General features: G+C 39.9%; 3 protein-coding genes across 4 annotated transcripts; 2 read left to right on the top strand and 1 right to left on the bottom strand.

Moving 5' to 3' along the window:
- Positions 1 to 1,643: 1,643 nt before the first annotated feature.
- LOC116195640 (signal recognition particle 43 kDa protein, chloroplastic) lies at positions 1,644 to 3,269 on the top strand. Its single transcript, XM_031524929.1, has 2 exons — positions 1,644 to 2,067; positions 2,164 to 3,269. The coding sequence occupies exons 1-2, from the start codon at positions 1,794 to 1,796 to the stop codon at positions 3,057 to 3,059; spliced, it is 1,170 nt and encodes a 389-aa protein (XP_031380789.1). The 5' UTR covers positions 1,644 to 1,793; the 3' UTR covers positions 3,060 to 3,269.
- A 10,248-nt stretch (positions 3,270 to 13,517) lies between these two features.
- On the top strand, positions 13,518 to 19,424 carry LOC116193592. 2 transcript variants are annotated; one of them, XM_031522333.1, is made up of 4 exons: positions 13,518 to 14,300; positions 14,741 to 14,926; positions 18,119 to 18,446; positions 19,090 to 19,424. In XM_031522333.1, the coding sequence occupies exons 1-3, from the start codon at positions 13,779 to 13,781 to the stop codon at positions 18,404 to 18,406; spliced, it is 996 nt and encodes a 331-aa protein (XP_031378193.1). In that variant the 5' UTR covers positions 13,518 to 13,778; the 3' UTR covers positions 18,407 to 18,446; positions 19,090 to 19,424. The 2 variants fall into 2 exon arrangements, with proteins under 2 accessions (XP_031378193.1, XP_031378192.1); XM_031522332.1 differs by lacking the exon at positions 19,090 to 19,424 and having other exon boundaries at positions 13,519 to 14,300; positions 18,119 to 18,676.
- On the bottom strand, positions 18,886 to 19,792 carry LOC116193593 (phosphoprotein ECPP44-like). Its single transcript, XM_031522334.1, has 2 exons — positions 19,408 to 19,792; positions 18,886 to 19,318 (listed from the first exon to the last, which is right to left on the bottom strand). The coding sequence occupies exons 1-2, from the start codon at positions 19,561 to 19,563 to the stop codon at positions 18,998 to 19,000; spliced, it is 477 nt and encodes a 158-aa protein (XP_031378194.1). The 5' UTR covers positions 19,564 to 19,792; the 3' UTR covers positions 18,886 to 18,997.
- Positions 19,793 to 20,455: the final 663 nt, after the last annotated feature.

The following is a 20,455-nucleotide window of genomic DNA, read 5'->3' as shown; positions in this document are numbered from 1 at the left end:
TAACTAAAATACTAAACAATTGAACTAAAATACTAAGCGTATTACGGTGATACGGAATCATATTAAAATTTCCCTATATATATATATATATATATGTATGAATGATCAAGACGGATTTCTATTCAATTCATTGGCCCTTCTCATTTTTAATTAATTATTATTCTATAATTTTAATTAGATTCTAATGTAATCGGCCTCCAATTCCATGCACATTGCTTTCCCATTCTCATACTGCCAATAAAAAAAACACACACACACACCCACACTCATTTTCATAATATTGCTTGGAAAAAAACACATTTTCATAAGGGTGGAAGGTTCCCTTGTCTTTTCCACTCCCCGTGCAAGGCAAAGCTTAATTAGCTTCCTTCACTTCAATAAACTAGCTAAAGACCAATATGAGCCACGTACAGAGACCAATATAATAGGAGGGACAACCATGTCGAGACGAATTGAATTCCGAGCTTTGATGAACGATAATGAAAGGAAAGTTGTCGACAGGTTAGCAAGGTCGACCATAGAACCTGAAAACGGATGGGCAATATAACGAAACATACACGGATGTCTGATAAATTATTAGATGGTATCAGTCCACTAAAACGAATCATTGATACCGATTAAAGCATATAGTTATTCTCACCGGGGCCATGGAGTCCGGGTTGGTGTAGAATCTTACAGTCGTAATCGATCGAGTCCAACGCGTCGAACAGCGGATTAGAATGGTTGAATAATTTTCCACGGTAAATGGTAGAAAAAAAAATTCTTTCTGGTGGCGAAATTAATGGCGTTGGGCTAAATTATGGACTTGATGGGCCAGAAAAGCCCATCTAAGCTTCAGAATTCCGCCCGCCCGTCTGAAACCTGCCCATCGGGCAGGCGGCTTTCCTTTCCCAACTTCTGATTGGTCCAATATTCAGCCCCTCTTTATGTCACCGAGTCCATCAATGAAATCCGAGTCAGCTTCTAAAATAAATATTTTAGGAAATTTCAAAAAAAAAATGAAATGATAATCTAGAGTAAATTCTTAGAGATAGGCGATTGGACATGAGAACTCTCCCGTCCTAGTCTTCACCCCAATTCTTGTGAGATTTAGTTCAAGGCTCTATTTGATTCAACTACAATGGCATTGTGCTCATTCGTTACGTGCATATACTTTATATATATTTTTTCTTCGTTGTTTGTCCGGCGAGGTTAAGTAGAACATTGTCCTCGTCTCATAATTTGCTTCCATATTTTACTTATACTTTTTTTCTTAAGAATGAAAGAGAAAAAATGAAAAAAAAGACATTTACGTGAAATACACAACAATTAATGATTTTTTTTGTATATATATTATGATGTTCAGAAATTCAATTGACTTCAATTAATTTAATTCATATTAAAACTTTTCTAATCAACAACATTCTTCAAAAACTCAAACTAGAAACTTTAATTTAAAGTGAATAAATGTCGAGTTACTTCAATCAATTTCGGTCAATATAGTAATGTTTTTTATTCGTATATTTATACTTAAAATATAATATATATATATATATATATATATATATTTTTTTTTTTTTTCTAGCCACAATATATGGCGGCAGACCAAAAATTACCCCATTTCGACTTCTTCGAATAAAAGACCACCACGAAATGGGATGCGATTCCTTATCCCCAGCTCACTGTCCGCTTAGATTTCTCGGGCCCCACATCTTTGCCACGTCACTCCCTATCACCCTCCAGAGCTCCGCTTCCTGACCGCTCAATGTCATCCATGAACTGATCTGGACGCCGATATCCGTCCACCATCCGCCATGGAAGCTCTGCTCCCCAGCAAATCGTCCCTCTCCCGCCTCAAGATCGCTCCGGCCCTCACACTCTCTCCTCTCTTCTCCCACTCCCTCCGTCTCAAGCCGGCCCACAGGCCCAGCTTCGCCGCCCTCGCGATCCAGAACCCGGAGAAGAAGCTCGAGGAATCAGAGTCGCCGGCGCCCGCCCCGACGTTCTTTCAGGACCAGAAGGTGGCCGCCGCCGACGATGAGTCGTTCGGAGAAGTCGATAAGATCATCGGCAGCAGAGCCCTGGAAGGTGAGTGAGTCTATGGTGCTCGAAATTAGCTGCGCATTGTTTATTATTTTTAAATTTTGCGAAAATTCCGCTGAAATTGTGAATTTCGGGAGTCAGGTGGGACCGGCATGGAGTACTTGATCGAGTGGAAGGACGGCCACGAGCCATCGTGGGTCCCGTCGGACTTCATTGCTAAGGACGTCGTGGCGGAGTACGAGACTCCGTGGTGGACCGCGGCCAAGAAGGCCGACGAGGCTGCCCTCCGCGGGCTTATCGAGGCCAAAGACGGCCGTGACGTGGACGCTGTCGATGGGGATGGCCGGACAGCACTCCTCTTCGTTGCGGGGCTCGGTTCGGAGCCCTGCGTCCGGCTCCTGGCCGAGGCAGGTGCCAACCTGAACCACCGGGATAACAGCGGAGGCTTCACGGCCCTCCACATGGCAGCTGGTTACGTGAAGCCGGGGGTGGTGAAGCTTCTGGTGGAGCTCGGCGCGGACTCAGAGGTGGAAGACGACCGCCGCCGCACGCCGCTGGACCTCGCCAAGGAAATCCTGAAGGTGACCCCGAAGGGGAACCCGATGCAATTCGCGAGGAGGCTGGGGCTGGAGGCGGTGGTCAGGGAGCTGGAGGCGGTGGTGTACGAGTACGCGGAGGTGGAGGAGATACTGGAGAAGAGGGGCAAGGGGAATAACCTGGAGTACCTGGTGCGGTGGAAGGATGGCGGGGAGAATGAGTGGGTGAAAGCGGCTTTCGTCGGCGAGGACCTTATTGGGGACTTCGAGGCGGGGCTGGAGTATGCCGTGGCGGAGGAGGTGGTGGCCAAGAGGGTTGGCAATGAAGGGAAGATGGAGTACCTCGTGAGATGGACGGACATCGAGGATGCCACGTGGGAGCCTGAGGAGAATGTCGACCCCGATCTGATCAGGGAGTTTGAGGAGTCGAGTCAACAAGGGCAAGAAGCGAACGGACAAAGTCAAGGTCGACCGAGGAGTGACGATAATGGCTCATTGTGACTTGATTTTTGTACACGAGAAATCTAGTTGGTGTTTCATTATACCACATGATTAGATAGGATTGTCGACGGATCTCTCTTTGTAATGTAGAGGGGTTTGATCATGTAATGCAGAACACGAGCCAGTCCCTATTTGTATGACTGTATCATTAGAAAAATATGAACAGTGGTTCTCGAGCAATCATTTTTATCCTCACTTTCGTTCCCTTTAGTAATTCAATTGAAAATACGGATTAAGTGGACTATAGGTGGGAAAGTTCTGTTCTTGTCTCGTACATTTCTGTAAAGTCTGTTAGTCATTGGATCAATACTTGATAGTGGACTACACGGTAATTCAATTGCAAACACTATTTCATGAACTGTTCATATCATAAATAGTAACAATTATCTCAATTTTTATATTTACTGTTTTTTTTTGGCTGAATGTTAAGTAGGTTTATTAAAATCCGCAAACAAAAACGGATACAAGGAAAAGTCCAATCGGATGTTACAGGATCGGAAAAAAACGGTTTATCCGCCGGGCCAAGACAAAGGAAAATAAGTGAAAAGTTCACTTCGGATAAAACAAAAACAATTGTCACTTGTGATCTTGAAACCGTAATACTGATCATGACCTGCTAGCTGAATTTCATCAAGGATCCCAAGCGATACCGAGAAGGGGAACATGGAAATGTCATCGGCCTTAATCCACGATGAAATTCTACTTCAATGCTGGAGTTGCACGACAAAGTAGTGTAGATAAGGTTCATTGAGATGGTAATCGTTCACTGAGACGGGACTTAAATTTATATTTACTTTTGAAAAAAAAAAGACATTTTTAATTTTATAAGTTTGACATTCATGTAATTTTAGTCCTATAAGTTTAAAAAGTGTCCTATAAGTTTAAAAAGTATCGAATCAATCCTATACGTTTTGTTCGTTAGAAAGTTTTGATCTATTTCGTGAACGGCCGTTAACGTCTACGTAGACGTGACAATGTTAAATCTTTTTCCAGTTGTTCACAGGATTAATACGTGGCACAAAATGTAATTATGTGGCAAAAGTAGGATTTTAGAATAAAAATTGAAAAAGAGGATCACGGTAAAAAAAAAAAAACAAAAGAGTAAAGAAAATCAACCGCCTTTCAAAAAGAGGACGATGCCCCAAATCCAAAATTAAAACGCCGAAATCAAGTAATTCCAAAATTACGGCGTTTGTAGTGGCAGTAAAGAAAGTGCTTGCCGTGTTGTGCGATGCGAAAGGTTAGAGTTATCATTACAAATTTACTATTTGTTATGCCACACGCATTTTCATGGAATGGGTTTGGTTTCTGCCATGTAGTGTGGTTTTGTGCATAAAAAATTGCAAGTTGGTTTCAGTCATTGTTGTAACACGTATTTTTTTAAAAATTTATTCTATAGAATGGACGAGCCTGATGTCTCCATTCCCTATGGACACGGCTATCATCTTGAAGTAAATCACGATGGGACTTATAAGGAGGAAGGTGGGGACCTGATACGCAGTGGTGGGAAGGTGAAAATTTGGGATGGGGACCCGGAATGTGCATCAGGTATTGATTTGAAGAAAAAGGGTAAAGGACATAGGGTATAAGGATAACTTAGAGTAAGTTTTTTTTTTTTTTTTTTTATAGGGTTCCTGGGTAGAGACTATATTTGAAGGAGAATTGCACAGATTATATAAGAGCTCGTTGTGGAGGGGGAAAGTGTCCTTGGAAGATCTCTGCAGGATGCATGAAAGAACTTGGAGCTTATCAAGTGAAGAGTTTATTAGACAAGCATACCTGCAATGTCACTTTCAAGAATGGCATATGTAAAAGTGGTCAGTTGGCTAGGCATTGCTTAAGAACTTTTAGGGCTGTCTGTGCCAACGATCAAGTGAGCTGAATTCAAGATGTTAGTGAAAGAACAGCTTGGTGTGGAGGTTTCCAGATCCCAATGTTGGAGGGATATGGTATGCTGTGGGATTAATTTATGCCGATGAGTTGAGGAGGGCAAACGTGTGTGCACGGGCAATGCCGAATGAGCCGACTGTATTTGACAGGTTTTAGGGCAGAGAATCGCTTACTCGTTGGCGTCCGGCGATTAGTTCTCAGCAACAGCAGAGCTGCGAGACCAGAGCGCAAAAAGAGCAGAAGAACGGGGATTTTGGGGATTAAGAACTCTCATTGAATTCTTCGAATTTGGGGATTTTTGAAGATTTCAAGGATGTTGTATGTTGTTCTTTGATTTGGGAATTTTGGGGGGTTTTGGACGATTTTGTTGGGTTTTGAACGATTGTCTTTCTTTCTTTTTTTGGTTCGGTAAAATTGTCATGTAATTATATTTTGTGCCACATATTAATTCTTTGAACAACTGAAAAATGATTTAACATCGCCATGTCCATGTAGGCGCTCCGTTAACTGTCATTTACAAAATGGAACAAACAAAATATATAGAATTGGTTCGGTACTTTTTAAATTTATAGGATCAAAATTGCATGACGGTCCAACTTATAGGACGAAAAATGTCATTTTCCCTTTACTTTTTTGCATGAATATGTGGGAAAAGTAATTTTACCTTGTGATTGTGCATGGCCTTGTGTAGTTTCAAGGACCCTTTATATTATATGCAACTATCAATGCGTTTGTTTTCGGAGTTAAAGTCACAAATTTGTGATTGTGATTGTGATTGTAGAAGAAGACAAAAATATATGGGGCCCACCAGTTTGACTTTTGAAATATGAAATGAATGGAAGGTATAGATAATTAATTATAATGGGATTGTATTTTAATAATATATGGGGCCCACCAATTTGACTTTTGAAATGTGTGTTTTGTTGTGTAGTGTTTTGAGTTAAAGTTAAAGTTAAAATCTTAAATCACGACTTTGAAAACAAACGGAGCGTGTCAAGATCTTTGAATTCATGCTCTGGGAAAGCAATCAACTTATCGACCGAGGCTACGATTGACAAAAATTCGGGACGGATTTCAGTGGCGAGTACAGCCGAACGATTGTATGTCCAAGGTGGGGCAAGAACATGCATTTTGATCAATCTACGGAGGGTAGGACGAAGCAATGTGTGCTACATCTATTTGAAGCTCTAGTGGGTATTCCAAAGAATCCCATCAATTAATAAATTCTTTCAAGAGGGACCTAATGGTCCTTGGCCCATGGGCCTGAAGACCCAAGAAAATGATGGGCCGAGGTCCATATACTCTGCAATATTGTTGCCTTCCCATGGGTTACGGCCCTACTTTCTTGTGGCTGTCAGATACTCGTACCTGGGCAAAGCTTATATCTCAAGCACAATGGGAGCTGCCCACATGACTAAAAAGTTTCGCAATTCTTCGATTAGGCTGTGATTAGTCGGAGAGTTCGATTTTGCATCAGGTCGGTCCAGATAGTAGAATCTCACACATCGTGATGGTATAAGCAACCCCAAATTACCCCCCCAATAAGCATGCAGAGTCCCGACTTAAACGTTTAATTGTCTGATTCGCTTACTAATTTATTGATCGGCGTTGGGTAAGGTGATACGTGCAACTTGCCAATTGTTGCCATAAAAGAGATGATAACAATAGCTCGTGGTGGTTCTAACTTTCCGAAAGGAGGTCGATGGGCTGTCATTATTCTCAACTAATCACAAGGCATATGCAGAATCCATTATATTAAGGTTAATGCAGAGAGTAAGTTCAAACTTCTCGTGAATCGATTTAAACCTCTTTACTCATTGATTTACTCATTGATTTTTGCGGGATTCATGTCCTTTTTCGTAGCATGGTTAGATTGAAGTAGGGGTGGCAATATGTGTCACGTCGTGTCTATGCGAGTAGGTCTAAATAGGTTTGTGTAAAAAATACCTAAACTCGAATATGACAAGTTTATTAAATGTGTCAAAAACTGAAAATTCGGACACGACTTGTTTATTCTGGGGTTGACATGAATCTACCTACTTATCCCGTTTAACAGATTGTGTCTAATTGTATACGTGTATGCACACCTACACGATACAACACGAATACCTAAAATTAATTCATTTCTGCAATATTTATGCAATTAAAAAAGACAAACACAAATTAAAACCACCGAAATTATAAATACAGTGATAACCATAGAAAATTAGCATAATAAAGTACTAATAAACAAAATCACATTCGCTGTCCAATAAAAATATCACAACATACTTGATCTAAGTTCATGAGTCAAAGACTAATGCCCTCATAAATGGGTAAATAGATCAATAGGTTCAGTAACACGATAAAGCACACTTAACTAAATGGACATTCCTGTTTATATGGGTTATAATGGTTCAACCCGTTAAAACACTATTATTTATACGGGTTATACAGATTCGACCCATTTAAACCGAAAACGCTAGTAGCCAAACTCAAACTCGTTTAATTCCGTATCGTATCTATATTGTACTATCGTGTCGTGTGAAAAAGAATCTAAATTGGAGTTGGTAATGACAATTTGTGGACCGAGACAGTAAACAGAAGTAACGTTCTCATCGGCCTAGAACATGCATCGGAGATAACCGATATATTATATATATATATATATATATATATATGCACATTATCGTTGTTATCTATTTGCCGTTTGTCAAGCAGACGATGGATTTCTCTAGAATCACGATCCAGCTATGAAATTCAGTGCTTTTATGTCTTAAGGCTAGCCAAGCTGATCCACTAAACCTAACTTTAAAATGACAATAATGGAACTAACATGAATTGGTTTAAGCAATTTGACACTTATTATCTTTAAATAAGATATCGAATTTGAGTATTGTGAATGAAAATTTTTTATATTGAAAGAGTTTAACCCCTCTCGGCTCAAACTTGATTATTTGGGACATGTTGAGTTTTCGAATATCGAAATACACATCGAAAAAAATGACAATAATGGACTGATTAACCTAAGTGGTCCAACGTTAATTTTTTCTAAATAAGATCTTAGATACGCATCTTGTGAATAAAAAAAACAGTGATTAAGAGAATTTATTTCTTAACAGATCAACTGAGCCCGATCAATTCTCAGATACGAGGGCGCAGGTCGAACAAAATGACAATGATAGGTTTGGCTGGAATTAAGAAGCCGTGCAGCCTAATCCTCGTTTTATGGAAGCACTCAATAAATAAATGAATAATCCAAAGAAAAGAAGCGGCTCGTCTGTGCCCATGCCCCGGGAGTCAAAAGCATAATACTTCTATTATTTTTCCTTTTCCTATCATAAAAAAGTCACGGACTTAATAAAGAACACCGAAAAAAGACGCGATCACTTCAATTATAAAAATTAAAATTATAACTTCTTAATTTTAAATTGAGAGCGAGTGTCACGGCATCAATACCTCTTTCTCTATCATTATTTTCTTCTTCCATTGCGTGTGTTTTGACAAAATCATTAAGGACTAGAGACGGGAGAGAGGAAAAAGGGTTAAAAATCTATAAATATTAATTGCAGCCTAAGCTAACATTTTCCCGAGTGATTGAAGGAACAATAGAAAGTCTTTCATCTTCTTGCGGTCTATGACGGTCATAGATGGAAAATGATTTCGACTCTTTGTTTGGTTGGAGAAAGATATCATGCTCCTTGACCAATCAAAGGGAAAAATGATTGCATGTCTGGATTGCATTTTTTTCTAATTAATTTATTCATGGATTATAGGTAATTACTACTATTATTAGGAACCATCTAGCATGATTCAATGTCATGCTAATACGATTTCTCTCGCGTTGGATGCATGTGGCTCCTACGGCCTATTACACATCCAACAGTAGGGAAACTCACGCTAGAAAGTTCTCTATCATTATAACGGGTCTATCCATCAAGTACTTCCTTGTTTGACAAACTACCTATGATATTTTTATTCTTTATTTTTTTTGACTTGGGGTATCTGAGTTTTCCGATTAATCCAAATTATGTTATACGAATTTTACCTCTGATTCATTGTATTTTCCTCTTTAAGTGTCCAAATTATTTGTATCATATCGTAGAAATCAAGAGATTTCTTAGGAATAACAAAAATTGTTGATTTTACACGTACGTTCGTTTGTAATATAGCCATCCTTTGATGCTTCAGCCCTCCCTTTTTATCTTTATACTTTCTTATATTAACGAGAGACGATGCCAATAATCAATTTTGATTCGAGCAAAACATAGGTCGGACGCTCTTAAACATAGCTGATCTATCTGCATCATTTGTACCTGAATTGCGTTTGCGTTTGGCTCTAAAAAGATTGATGGCGATATTGAGGATTCTACTAGGTTGTTGAATGTTGAGTAAATTGACAATTTCGTGCCTGACTTTTAGAGGTTACTTCAATTGGATCTCAATTTTTTTACATCAATTTGGTCCTTTACTAATTTACATCGATGTGGTCCCCTACTTTTTCAATTGACATCAAATAAGTCCTTTTTATATCAATTACATCATCCACTGAAAGAAATTATATCAATTACATCATCCACTAAAGGAAATTACATCAATTACATCATTCACTAAAAAAGTAGGGTCCTTTTTGATGAAAAATACATCAAATAAGTCCTTTGTGGTACATCAATTAGGTCATTCCGTCAAAATTAATCTGACGGTATTAACTAAAAAGAATATGTTACATTATTTAAGTCTCTACATGCATCAAATAGATCCTTCCTTTGTTTTTTTTTCCTATTATCTTCATTTTTCCTTCATTCCACCGCAACACCACAAAAGATAAAAAAAAAAAACTATTGGGGAGCTCCGATGGGGCTCCCAGCCAGCAAACTCCCCCAAGGCGAGGTCCCCATCTCCGATTCAGTCAGCGATCACCCCTGTCGGTAACCTCATTCGCTCTAGGTTTTAGGGAATGAGAGCATGCTTGGGTAGGGCCCCTCGCCATTCCTAATTGATCTCAAGGCCACAAAGCCAGATTAAACCTCAGAGACCAAGATCAGGGCAAGATTGGTTTGGCGACAACTCATGAACCCATGGCTCGTGAACCTCAAATCAGGGCGGACTCATTGAGGCACTCAGGATTTGCGAGATCCACGGGTGGGCTCGTGCTGGGCTTAAGAACCCAGCTTGGGGGGGGGGGGGGGGGGGGGGCGCATGAGCCCCCGAATCGACGGACCCAAGCTTGGGAGGTCTGGGTTCGTAGAGAGAGTCTCGAGCCTAGGTGTGATCTCTCTAATAACCTGCCTCCCAAGCCTGGGTTCGTCGATTCGGGGGCTCGCGGCATCCTGGGTTGGGTCCTCGAGCACAGCAAGGGCCCAACCGTGGGTCTTGCGAGCCTTGGGTGGCTCAGGTGCCATGGGGGAGCCCATAATGTTAGTTTTCTTTAAACGAAGAAGATGAACAATGTTTTTTTTTGAAATTTTTTTTATTTAATATATTCTTTTAATATATATGAAAACATCATTTGAGCAAAAATAAAATAAAATCAATTGGGTCTTTACTGAACATCAGTTTAGTCATCTTTAACTTAAGAGACGTTAGGCGGAAAGACCTCACCATGTATCAGGAATCCAACTGATGTAGTGATAATTTAATTTATGTAATCTCTTTCAGTGAATGATGTAATTGATGTAAATTTCCTTTAGTGGCCGATGTGATTGATGTACACAGACTTATTTGGTGCAAATTGAAAAAGTGAGGGACCAAATTGATGTAAAAAAAAGTTAGGAATCCAATTGACATAACCTTCAAAAGTCAAGGACCAAATTGTCTATTTCGCTTTAATGTTTAACTCAAGGACCAACATGATGAGCTCAAAGGAAGATCAGAAGATTCAAAAGAAAGTGGCACCTACCAAAACTCAAGGGAAGGTAATGGTAACGTCAAACTGTCCAACTGTCCAACTGACCACCATGACATCCGCTTTCAATGTGAACCAAGCAAAGACAAGCACACTGTTCAAGTAGATTTCTTCTATCAAATTGGGAGTGAAAAAAGGGGTAAAAGGAAATGTTTTGTGAACATATGAGAAGTGGACATTTTTTTTTTCTCATCTTCTGGGAGCTATTGCGCATGCCTCTGGGTAGTATATCATGGCACTGCTCCTCCGTAAGGTAAAATAATATATATTTTTGTACTTTTAATCTTATAATATTTTACAATTCTTTTAAATTATAATTTAACTTTATATTTCACTAAATTTTCCGTGCAACGCATGAATTATTGTCCAATTAAATTATTTTACAATTTTTTTACATTATAAATTAACTTTATATTTCACTAAATTTTTCATGCAACGTATGGGTTATCGCCTAGTTAGATTCAATCCCTGCCAGCCTACAAGCATAATTAGCTCCAACCAATTTTCCATATATGTACGACATTAGCACTAGATGATGGAGTGGCATCATTTGTACTCATCCAAAAAGAGAAAAATGGCATCATATATTATAACAAGGAATTAATTTCTTCAATTAATCTGGTTTTTATAATCAAAGGAAAATCAATCCACTAGCTCTTGGAGTTTCTAAAGTGTCAACGTGGAATCACGAGGACGTAACTCAGTCGCAAAACGAGTTTTCAGTGGGCATCGCACCGATATAATTTTTGATGATTTTATGATTACATAAAATTTTAATTATTTTAAGTTGCAAATAATTGCAATTCCCTTTAGGCATATAAAAATTAATATTAACCTATATCATCAAGAAATATATATATATATATATATATTGATATTCCTTCACACATGTATATATATATATATAATATAGGTAAAATACTATACGTGATATTATAATTGATAGCAAATTATGCTACCATACTTTATTTTTTTTAATTATCGACATATTCCATGTATATTGTACAAAGTGTACAACAATAAATTATATCATGACTAAATCATATAGTTAATTAAATGTTCACAATCTTATAAGGCAACTATGTGTGTATTAATAGTGGAAATTTCTATTTTAAATGGAAACTATATGTTCAAATTGTATTATAAAAATTCTTAAAATATCTATTAATTAAAAGATGATGATATGGCAGCACAAGAGTATCTAAAATTCTGATGATAAGACAACAAGAAAAGAATGCTTCAATTTTGATGAGTTAGCGGTACGGGATAAAATCTCTAGAGTTTTTTATTTTTTTATTTATTTTTTTATTATTAGAATAGATATTATACCTAGATTCTAGAAATTCAGTCTTATTGAGGAGACCATCAATATGAGGTCCAGTTCGGCTAACAGGAAGTTCAACTCGTGCTCGACCGAGTCCCGGCTCTGCCCAAAGTATTGATTTTGATTTTATCCCCGTCAGCCTGCAAGCTTTTATTAACCCTAAAACCAATTTTGAAATTTTCCGTACATACATATATATATATATGTCTGTGCCATTGGCACTAGATAAATTTTCTGGGGGCCATATTAGCTGTTTAGCACTAGATAATTAAGTGGCATTTATAAGAAAAAGAATGTAACACTGTTGCCTACGCTCTCACCTCTCAACTAAAAGGTTGCATGTTCGGTTCTCATGATAAAACTATTCATATCTTTTTATTAGTCATTAAAATTTTTAATTTATTTTATTAAACTGATGGATCTCATTTGTAATCGAAAAAATATAAGTAATATTTATTTATTATAACATGGGAATTTCTTCCATTAAATGATTTATCTTTTCAATCAATAGGAAACAAATTTAATATAGAAAAATCAATCCGCAAGCTCTTGGAGTTTCTTATGTGTCATCCACGGAATCACGAGAATGAGACTTACCGCAAAATGAGTTTATAGTAGGTGAGTTTTAAATGGCAGTTTACTAATTCAAAACTTATCAGAAGTACCTAGTAGTTAAGGTTAAACTTAAACTCGTTCCATAAGGATACCGATGATCTTATAAAAAAGAAAAAAAAATCATCCATATGAACATAGGTGATGCACAATTAGCATACTACGTTGTTGTTAGGCAGTTAATGTGCTACATACATATACGGATTTTAAACTCGCCCAAAATAATCTAATCACGATACATGGCACATTAGGCAAATTATGAGCGTTGGTCCGAATTTAACTGCAGTACAATGAAGTGATTACTAGAAGCCACTGTGAGAACCTTGCGAGTTGCGTTTGGTTTTAAAGTTGAGTTGAATTTTGGTTTAAATTGATTTGTAATGATTGTTTTGTTGAATTATGAGAAAAAATGTAAAAAAAGTAATGAATAATTGAGACAAAGTAATGATTGTGTTGTTGAATAGTGAAAAAATTAATGAATAGTTGAGAGAATTTAGTATTAAAAATTAAACTGAATGATTAAAAGAATAAAAGAAAAAAGGAAAAGTTATAATTATGTTGTTAAATTGAAAATAAATGAAGTTAAAAGAGGGATAGAGTTAAAAAAATTTTATTAACCAAACATGTGATAAGACTCTGAGACATGTGTTAGACCCAACAAATAAGTTAAAAATATATCGTAATTTTTTTAGAAAAGAAAAAAGAAAACCATCGGGAGTGTCCGAGTCAATCAGCCGAGTCGGCTTGACTCGTCATCTGTCTCTCTCTGTCTCTCTCTTTCTTCGCCTGTTGCAGTGCAGTCGTCCTCGTAAAGCTCTTCATCACTGAGCAGTGAGCAGAGCATTACCTGCCATTTCCTTTTCAGCTCCATATTCCAATTTCCATCACCTCTCTCCTCTCTCTCTCTCTCTCTCTCTCTCTCTCTCTCCCCCGAACCCCAACACCCCCACTCATCCTCTCAGAGTGAAACCCTTGTCTCACTCTCTCCCCTCCGCTCACGCGCTCCCCCATGCCGGCGATCACAATGCACGCCAAGTCTGACTCCGAGGTCACCTGCAGCGTCGACGGCGCCGCCTCCTCTCCACCACGCTCCCCCCGCCGCCCCCTCTACTACGTCCAGAGCCCCTCCAACCACGACTACGGCGCCCCCGACAAGATGTCCTTCGGCTCCAGCCCCCCCGGTTCCCCCCACCACCACCACCACAACCCCTCCTCTGCCGCCGCCCACTACTATCACTGCTCCCCCATCCACCACTCCCGCGAGTCCTCCACCTCCCGCTTCTCCGCCTCCCTCCGCAACCCCAGTCGCCAGCACCTCTCCTCCTCCGCCGCAGCCTGGAGGAAGCTGCAGAGGGGCCACTGCCCCGAGAGCGGCGACGATGAGGAAGACGGGGACGGCCCCGATGAGGGCCCCTGGCACAGGGTGAGGCTCTACGTGGGCTTCGTCGTCCTCTTCATTTTGGTCTTCACGGTCTTCTCTCTCATCCTCTGGGGCGCCAGCAAGAGCTACCTCCCCGAGATCATCGTCAAGGTAACATTTTTACGGCCGAGCCCCGGCGAGTTTACTCACCCAGCAGCTAGCGACCCTCCATCCTCCATCTCCTTCCTCCCCCCCCTCTCTCTCTCTCTCTCTCTCTCTCTCTCTCTCTCTTCCTCTCTCTAAAATGTCTGATAAATAAGACTGTTGTCTTGCTTGCGAGCTTCTTTTGTTCCATTAATGGATTGGGGGGTTTGAGTTCCGACACAGCCGCTCCGATAATCAGACATCATTATTAGACCAAGATCGGAGCAGGGCTCGTTAAATTATCTTGATCAAGAGCTTGGAAGGGAACTCAGATTTCATGCCATTTTTGATGAACGATTTTCTTCAGCTTTCCCCCAGCCCATGTCTGTCGCTTGCCATCTTTAAAATAAAATAATAGAAAAATAAAGCCACTTGTTTAAAAAAAAATAATTGATGTTGGGTGGCAGAATGTCGTGTTCGAGAACTTCAACGTACAGGCGGGGAACGATCAGTCGGGGGTGCCAACGGACATGCTGACGTTGAACTCGACCGTCCGGGTCTTTTACCGGAACCCCGCCACATTCTTCGGCGTCCACGTCACCTCTACGCCCCTCGAGCTCCACTATTTCCAGCTCCAACTCGCCTCCGGCCAAGTAAGTTTGTTTCTCGTAAAAATTCGAACTTTTCGAGCAATATGTGTGTTATTTGTTTTCCTTTTGTTTGCTTAATCGCGGTCGGGTGCTGGCTTGGCCCTGGTTATAAGGTTTGTTGTTGCTGATATTTGAGTGATATTGTCATTGATCTGCGATATGTGTCAGATAATGTCCAGTTTATCCTTATATTCGGGGCATCGTTTCGCGGGCAACGGAAGGGTAGGAATGTCATTTTAACCGCTGCAGGTGCCTAGGAAATTAACTTTTGTATCTTATCTTAGCTAGCAGGATTGAATAAATAAGGGGGTCCCCACAGATTCCCTGTCATCTTGAGTTGAATGCTCGATACGGTTCTTGGTTCTGTTCTGCTTGAACGGGAAGATTTCTGTTTGAAGAAAAGAAAATCTAAAAATAATAATAATATATATGTATATATATATATATATATATATATTCTTCTAAAATATTTATGATGTTCCATGTGCTTGCTTTAGCATTAGATTTTGCCATCCCATAGTAATGGTCATGGGGTCCAGAATAATTAGTTAACAGATATAGATTGTGTAAGGTCAATGGGGTGGTTGCTCCGGGTGCATGATGGAGGCGGGGCCTGCTACGCCAGGGGCCCAATGTTGTTTCTGTGGTGGAGGGCAAGTAAACAAAGGGCCAGGGCGCACTGCCGTGCATGCACTCGGAGCATGGAGTATTTTATTTGTTTATTTTACAAGTAGCGTTCCCCATTGATTATGGATTTTTTTTCTCGGTGTTAGCCTTGCTATCCGGAAGTCCAATTGATCCCCCGATTAATCCAGTTAAGCCAGGTTGGCCTACTAAGGGGTAAAACTTTCCAAGCATTAATAGACTTTCTTGATTTAGAAAAGAAAGGGAAAACCACAGCATGCATTAATAGACTTTCTTGATTTAGAAAAGAAAGGGAAAACCACAGCATGCCTTTTTTGTGGAAAAGGTCCCGCCAAAGTTTGGTCGGGCTTTGGCTATGTAGGTGAGTATAGTTTGTGCCTGAAAAGGTGATAAAACATTAGTAAGTACATACCCAGCAATTGCCATGATGGGCTGCTGCCACCTCTCATTGCTCGCCTAAGACAAGGTGAGCCTACGTTGGTGGGCTGATCTAGTCTGGCCACTTGCTGGGGGGGAGTTGGTTTGTGTTGGGGGCGCGGGGGATCGGCAACAACTTTTCTCAGGTGGTGGAAACCGTGCCTTTCCGGGAACGGCTTGGAGAAATGAGAAAGTGCAAGCCATTTTTTTCAAATTGGAATGAAGTTTTCCTGATGGAGTTGGGGAATATTTGCTAAACAAAAACCGAAAAAAGATGAATATTTTTTTCCCAGGGACCAAAAAACTTCCAAGTTAATCAGGAAAATTCTGCGGTCCCTTAGCTGGACCATCACCTAACTCCTCAGAACCATTGGATCAATAGGGGGACCACCTCAAGGGGTTAATGGATGGTCCGGCTGAGGGGCTGGAAAATTTACCAATGAGTAAATTCTGCTTATTTTGTGTTTTAAATTGACAGGAGGATCAAACATTAACTTACCCTTAAAAAGGCTGATTGACTGGTTGTTAACTTGCAACTCTGGTCAAAGATTTTTTACTTTGCTCTCTCGGGACGTGTTTCCTGGAATGTCTGGTCCCTCTGACTATATTGCTCCTGTTTTTATTTCCTGGGTCCAGACTGTTTGATGACATTGATTGAGCATTCAAACCATTTTGATCAGAGCTGCTTTGATTCTCTCAGTAGCACTTCTGGCCATGTAGGGCATAAAGGTCAATGATGGACTGATATGTTATCTGGGAGCATCATTGGTGGTGGACAAACCCCATACAGGCACTAGATCATGATGCTACTATTGAAAAACAAACCTTCACGGGCAGTTTACGGTAGAACATGGTGTGATATGAAATCAAATCTGAAACATATCAATGACAATATAAAATATATCCCGAGCTTTTCATAATCATGAAGTGCTTCCAGCCCCCCCCCCCCCCCCCCCCCCCCCCCCCCCCCCCCCCCCCCCCCGGCGCAGCCCCCTTTTTTTTTTTTTGGGGAGCTATTTATGTAAGTTTGTCTACTCTAGTGTGCCCCTATAAGGGGAATGCACTCTCTTGTTGCCCTTCATTAACGAAAGCTTTTATTTGACATAACAATGGATACCTTTCTCGATGGCTCTCACCTCTCGCCCTTTTATAACAGCTGATTCGATTTATACCATCAATTCCTTTTATAACAAGAATAACATTTTCTGCTGAAAAATCCATCCTCCGTCTGGTTAAATATAAGGGGGTGAAAAAAGAATTGCGGCATCCGCAATCAAATCTAACTCGGCACATCATCCTACCTGAAACTTTCGAGAAAAATAGCATTTGCTATACAGTTTTTTTCAGTAATTTATAATCACCTATGAATTTTCAAATCTGGATAACAATCTGCGCTTATATGGTAACTAGTTTTAGAACACTCTTGATGCTCTTTATTAACGAGCTCTTATAACATTTAAAGGAATGAAATGCACTCCAACCTTTTTGTCTTTTCCTTTCTAATATTTATGATTTAATGAAGCTTTACGGTGCTACGTTGCTAGTAGTTCTGTTTGGGTTTGTGGCGTGAGTTGTTTCCACTTTGAATTGATGTCATGCAGGTCATAAATTTTCTAGGTATCTAGATAATCATTTCATCTGGAACGGCATCAAGTAGTTTCAATTTGAGAAAAAACGTGGTCATGCTGGATTCAAGTTTCTTTCAGGAAACCTGTGTCAGTCCCAATTTTCTCATAATGTCATGTTAGCATATTGACATTTTGCTATTCCACAAAATTGGACTTGCATGCTGATGTTTCTTTCATGGCCGCCTGAACAGAGTGAAAGGGAGTCCTGGGCTAGAAAATTAGACATTAAATCCTCAAAACATTTAAGATTTTGTTGTCACCTTGGAGATGTAAAGGTCGCAATGTAAATGATAAATGGACTAGTAAATTACATGGTCAAAGGAAAGGCTACGTCAATATAGTTTCTCGAAGACTGTGTGTTTATGGTATATTCAGTTTGTGAATGGATAGATTCCTCCCTTTCTTGTCGTATAATCATTTTTGGTTCTGCTTTTATATTTTATTGGCAAAGTGAGAACGTAAGATTGGTACTTTCCTGAATTTTGAAATGATCATATGGATGTAGATGAAGAAATTCTACCAATCGAGGAAGAGCCAAAGGGCAGTCATCACAGTGGTGGCGGGGCATCAGGTGCCCCTGTATGGTGGGGTCTCGGTTCTTACTAGCGCCAGAGAGCATCTTGAGAAGGTAGCTGTCCCATTGAACCTGACATTCGTGATGAGATCAAGGGCGCACATCTTGGGGAGACTGGTGAAGTCCAAATTCTATCGGAGGATCAGGTGTTCTGTCACCTTACGAGGCAACAAGCTTGGGAAGCCCCTTAATTTGACCAATTTGTGCACTTATCACTGATTGCATAGAATCACGCATTGGATTACTTCAAAGTTTAAAGGTCAGCGTTGGATTACTTCACGCATTGTTTCACTTTCATTCGTAGTTTCACTATCGATGTGCATTAATGCCACTCTATTGATGTGCACTAATGCCATGAAACTCTTAGGATCTGTCAATTCTTTATCTTCTCATACATGTACAGCTGGAAGTTGTGAATTCGAGTGGTTCTGTTGGATGCTGTGACGTGCTTATTCTTAAGTAGCAGATTCACTTGACATTGCTTTTCTAGCTGAGATTTACTTAACATTCCTTAACATAGTTTTCGGCCTCATGATTGTTAGTCTTAGGAAAAGTTCTTGTGCATGCCCTCTTTCTGGACACACTGGACAATGTTCACAGTTTGTCTTGGAAGCCTCCTACATGCAACTCGAACAAATTTACCATCGAGTTTTATGTTATGAAAACTGGACGCTTATATTATGAAGACAAGATGCGTATGAGACTAAAATACAGAATCACTTGGAAATCACTGATAACTCCGACATGAACTTAAATTGAAACGAGCACAGATGTTGCTGACATTCATTCCTAGCTGAACTGACAAGGTCATTAGTTGTCCTTCACTTTCTCATCTTCGGCACTCTTGTGGCATCCGGGGAGCTTCTCCTTGATCTTCTCCAGGATTCCTTTCTTCCCTGCAGGGCACTCCGGTTCAGGTTCGGGTTCTGGGCTATTGTCCCCTTCGGGTTTCTTCTCGTACCGGGGGAGCTTCTCTTTTATCTTCTCGAGGAATCCTTTCTTCTCCTCAGTATCATCGATGCCATTGTGCCCAGTACTTACTTTGCCTTCACCATCACATGCTTCTCCCGCAGCCGCCTTCTTTGATTTCTTCTTTTCCTTACGCTCTGTCCCCCCTTCTTCATCGCTTGACTGCGATCCATTAAGGAGGTGGTAGTTAGAAAAATCGTGAATTGACTTCATGGGTTTGGCTGTATTTGTTTAATGGTAATAGTTCTTACCAAGCTAGAGTTGTTGAGGGAACGGTGAAGCTGCTCCTCGAGAGTCGGGTTTTCTTCGTCTTTCTTCTCCCCGTGAACTTCCTCCTTATGAGTTGCTTCTGCCGGAAACTTGCAGCTAGATTCGCATCCATGGCACTGAGCTTGTTGATCCGCCATATAGCTTAATGCCGAGAAAATCCTGAATGAAAATCTCTAAAGATCCAGATGATAGAAATACTAAGTTGATATGTTGATGGATCTGCTTTGCTTTCCCGTATTTATAAGCAGAGGAGTGCAACTTAAACTTGATTTTCGAGGCCAAGTGCAGTTCATTTCTCTCGTCCGTCGAATAAAATATCGGGCAACCCCAAACATTTGCTCGGGCCGAGAGCGTAATAGTACATAAAGAGTTTGAAATGATTCTCGCAGTTGTTTCATTTGAGGTTGTGTGGGCAAACAATACATTGGGGATAGGGGTGGTGTCGGTCACTTGGGAGTAGAAAACAAGGGAGCGGTCTGTGCGGTCTGGTTGGAATGGACTCAATTAATTAATATTGTTTTTATTTCAGTTGTAGTTCAAAATCATAATAAATTCTGTGGCACGACATTCATTAATAAAATTTTGGAACTATGAAGTAAATCTATTTCCATTAGAAACTAGATAAATTGATATGCATACATAATGACCTCCTGTTTAGTGAATTCTAAGCAGTATATATAATTTGAAGAGGTTTTTTTTTTTTCGGTGGATAAGAGATTATATTTTGATTCTTGAATTAGACAGCATATACATCACTACAAGAAAGCTGCTTTATATAGACGGATAATTTTGTCCATATTTATGTAAATTCCGTCTATATTCACGTAATGGGGACGGATTTGGGATGGAAATTGTTTCGTCCATATAAACCTCGTTGCAAACATATAGGGATGGAATTTCCGTCTCTATTCTTAGAGATGGAAGTTCATTTCAATGATTATCTCAATAAGATTGCAGTGAAAAATGACCCTTTATTAGTGCTGCAAAAGGATATCTTGTATCACTTATATATGTCTTTCTTTGTTGCAT

Source organism: Punica granatum, chromosome 2 (assembly GCF_007655135.1).
Source record: "Punica granatum isolate Tunisia-2019 chromosome 2, ASM765513v2, whole genome shotgun sequence".
NCBI lineage: Eukaryota > Viridiplantae > Streptophyta > Magnoliopsida > Myrtales > Lythraceae > Punica > Punica granatum.
The sequence above is the reverse complement of the archived record's forward strand: the minus strand, read 5'-3'. Positions and strand labels throughout refer to the sequence as shown.

What these genes read in the sequence shown, in the direction of transcription:
- LOC116195640 (XM_031524929.1), top strand. Translation starts at nt 1,794, where the DNA reads ATGGAAGCTCTGCTCCCCAGCAAATCGTCCCTCTCCCGCCTCAAGATC. An exon ending in CGGCAGCAGAGCCCTGGAAG is followed by an intron (nt 2,068 to 2,163) that starts GTGAGTGAGTCT and finishes TTCGGGAGTCAG; the next exon opens with GTGGGACCGGCATGGAGTAC.
- LOC116193592 (XM_031522333.1), top strand. Translation starts at nt 13,779, where the DNA reads ATGCCGGCGATCACAATGCACGCCAAGTCTGACTCCGAGGTCACCTGC. An exon ending in TCCCCGAGATCATCGTCAAG is followed by an intron (nt 14,301 to 14,740) that starts GTAACATTTTTA and finishes GTTGGGTGGCAG; the next exon opens with AATGTCGTGTTCGAGAACTT. An exon ending in TCCAACTCGCCTCCGGCCAA is followed by an intron (nt 14,927 to 18,118) that starts GTAAGTTTGTTT and finishes ATATGGATGTAG; the next exon opens with ATGAAGAAATTCTACCAATC.
- LOC116193593 (XM_031522334.1), bottom strand. Translation starts at nt 19,563, where the DNA reads ATGGCGGATCAACAAGCTCAGTGCCATGGATGCGAATCTAGCTGCAAG. An exon ending in CCCTCAACAACTCTAGCTTG is followed by an intron (nt 19,319 to 19,407) that starts GTAAGAACTATT and finishes AATGGATCGCAG; the next exon opens with TCAAGCGATGAAGAAGGGGG.